This window comes from Etheostoma spectabile, chromosome 23 (genome assembly GCF_008692095.1).
Source record: "Etheostoma spectabile isolate EspeVRDwgs_2016 chromosome 23, UIUC_Espe_1.0, whole genome shotgun sequence".
Taxonomy (NCBI): domain Eukaryota; kingdom Metazoa; phylum Chordata; class Actinopteri; order Perciformes; family Percidae; genus Etheostoma; species Etheostoma spectabile.
Window position 1 is genome coordinate 7,223,626 of NC_045755.1, and position 2,204 is coordinate 7,225,829.

General features: G+C 42.5%; 1 protein-coding gene across 6 annotated transcripts in view; it reads left to right on the forward strand.

Moving 5' to 3' along the window:
- Positions 1–2,204, forward strand: part of ahcyl2b (adenosylhomocysteinase like 2b) — a 45,715-nt gene that overhangs the window by 41,807 nt on the left and 1,704 nt on the right. For all 6 annotated transcript variants that reach the window (XM_032505183.1, XM_032505184.1, XM_032505188.1 and 3 more), the window contains exons 14-17: positions 549–617; positions 765–843; positions 1,449–1,569; positions 1,713–2,204. The exon at positions 1,713–2,204 is cut by the window's right edge and continues 1,704 nt beyond it. In XM_032505183.1, coding sequence (XP_032361074.1) covers positions 549–617; positions 765–843; positions 1,449–1,569; positions 1,713–1,719 — 276 coding nt within the window. In that variant the 3' untranslated portion in view covers positions 1,720–2,204. The remainder of the gene's footprint in view (positions 1–548; positions 618–764; positions 844–1,448; positions 1,570–1,712) is intronic.

The following is a 2,204-nucleotide window of genomic DNA, read 5'->3' on the forward strand; positions in this document are numbered from 1 at the left end:
TGTGTGTGTGTGTGTGTGTGTGTGTGTGTGTGTGTGTGTGTGTGAACGACACAAAAATTAAAGCTGCAATCAAATTTAAAAACACACATCTTAACAGTGTGGGCGTGCTTTAAAGGTTTGGGTTTTAACGAGTCATGCACTTGACATTAAAACTTATTTGCAGTTTTCATTATTTGCCGTTTTCATTCATGCCGCTGTGCATCTCGGAACAACAATACAATCTTTCTCTGTTCCCCTTCCCTCTTAGCTGCAGTGTTTCAGTTTTACATACTAACTAATTTTCTGCAGCACTTGGGATCTCGCATTCACTCACTCCAAAGCAGCATCTGAGCCAGCAGCAATAGTTTAATATTTTGGGCAAAACATAATCTTTCTAAATAGAAGTTGCACAGCAGTAACTGTCAGAATGAACAGAAAATAGTTGTCCAGGACCTGGAATACATTTCTTTTTTCCAACATATATCATCTCACTCATTCTGCACATCCTGACACGTTGTACCCTTGTCCTGTGTACTCGGAACCTTGCATTGCTTTGTCTTCCTCTTCAGGGTCGTCTGCTGAACCTCAGCTGTTCCACTGTGCCGACCTTCGTGCTCTCCATCACCGCCACCACCCAGGTAAAACGGCGGATCAGTTTCAGTCTCAGTTACATTGTTGTACATGATTAGGTTTTTATGTGACATGTTCTGCATTGCTCTCACTTTGTTCCTGTTTATTACTTATAAAGAGTTTGAGGCAAAAAGTTGTTATGTGTCTCTTCTCAGGCTCTGGCTCTGATAGAGCTGTACAACGCCCCAGAGGGACGCTACAAACAGGATGTTTACCTGCTGCCCAAGAAGATGGGTAAGATTTGTCAGTTCAGAATTTGTTAAGGGAACAAAATTGCTGAATGCATACTTAAGTGGCCACCAAGCAGGAAGTGATTACAGAGAGTTTGTGTTTGCCCAATCGGTGAGGCTGCAGGCATTTCACATCAATTGCTATAGACAACACAGTCGGTCTCATCCAAACAGTCCAAAGTTGTCACCCCTGATAGCTTGTCATTCACAGTTGAATGAGTTGTGTGCGTGCGTACAGCCCGCAGCATGTCTGCAGCGTTTCCCGTCACATCTCTTAGCTTTACCTTGGTGGGTGAGCACTGAACAAATGCATAGTAAAGAAAAACAGGGAGCCAAATTTAGGTCACCCTGTCAGTGACTGCTGCTGCCACCACAGCACACACTGACAGAGCGATGATGGAGAGAAAGAAGGAAAGGCTTAGATGAGGAAAGTAAGGAAGTAGACACAAAGACAGATGATGAGTGGAAAGCCGTTTAGCACAAAGACGAAGAAAGCAATGAGAGATGGTAAATCCTAGACCCTCTCTCTTTTTTTTCATTTGAATGATTAATCAACCACAGACGTCTGATGAATGTTAACATGTTTCTCCTCACTCTCTTGCCCCCTAGATGAGTATGTGGCCAGCCTACATCTTCCTACATTTGACGCACATCTTACAGAGCTGAGTGATGAGCAGGCCAAGTATCTGGGCTTGAACAAGAACGGGCCCTTTAAGCCAAACTACTATAGGTATGGAAACCTATAGTATTGTGTAAAGAAAGAAACTAACGTTTGAGTCCTTAGGTTTGGATTTGTTTTTCAGGTTGTTTCAACGCCTTTTATTTACAGAAAGCATCATCCCAACTTGCGTTCTTTCTTTTTTTCTCCTTAAGGTATTAAACCAGTGTCAGGGTTGGACTGAAGAACTACAAATACTCCCACAATGGCATAGACTCATAGAGGGAGAAGGAGAACAGTAAGTAGGAAGGAAGTATGGACAGAACAGTCAACACACCTGCTTTATATTTGGTGGGGGGGGGGGGCAGACTCTGCCTGAGGGCAAGAGGGGGCGTAGGGGTGTGACTATCCCTTGGCTAATAGCAGCCGCTTTATTTATTCACATTCAACAACAATAATAACATTAATTCTAACTCTGTGGAGCTGCTCCTGCCATTCGCCATTAGCTAGCGCCCCGACATCTTCTCTCGGAAGATGTTTTACTTTCACTTGTCATTTTACCGCCATTATCTCTTTCTCTTTAGACGCTTATTTGTTTGTCAAGTTAAATGTAAATCCTCCACCCTCCTTTCCCATTGCCAGATCTTTTATTGTTTATTTCTATTAAGTATGAAATTATTGATGCAAATATTTAAACATACATACAT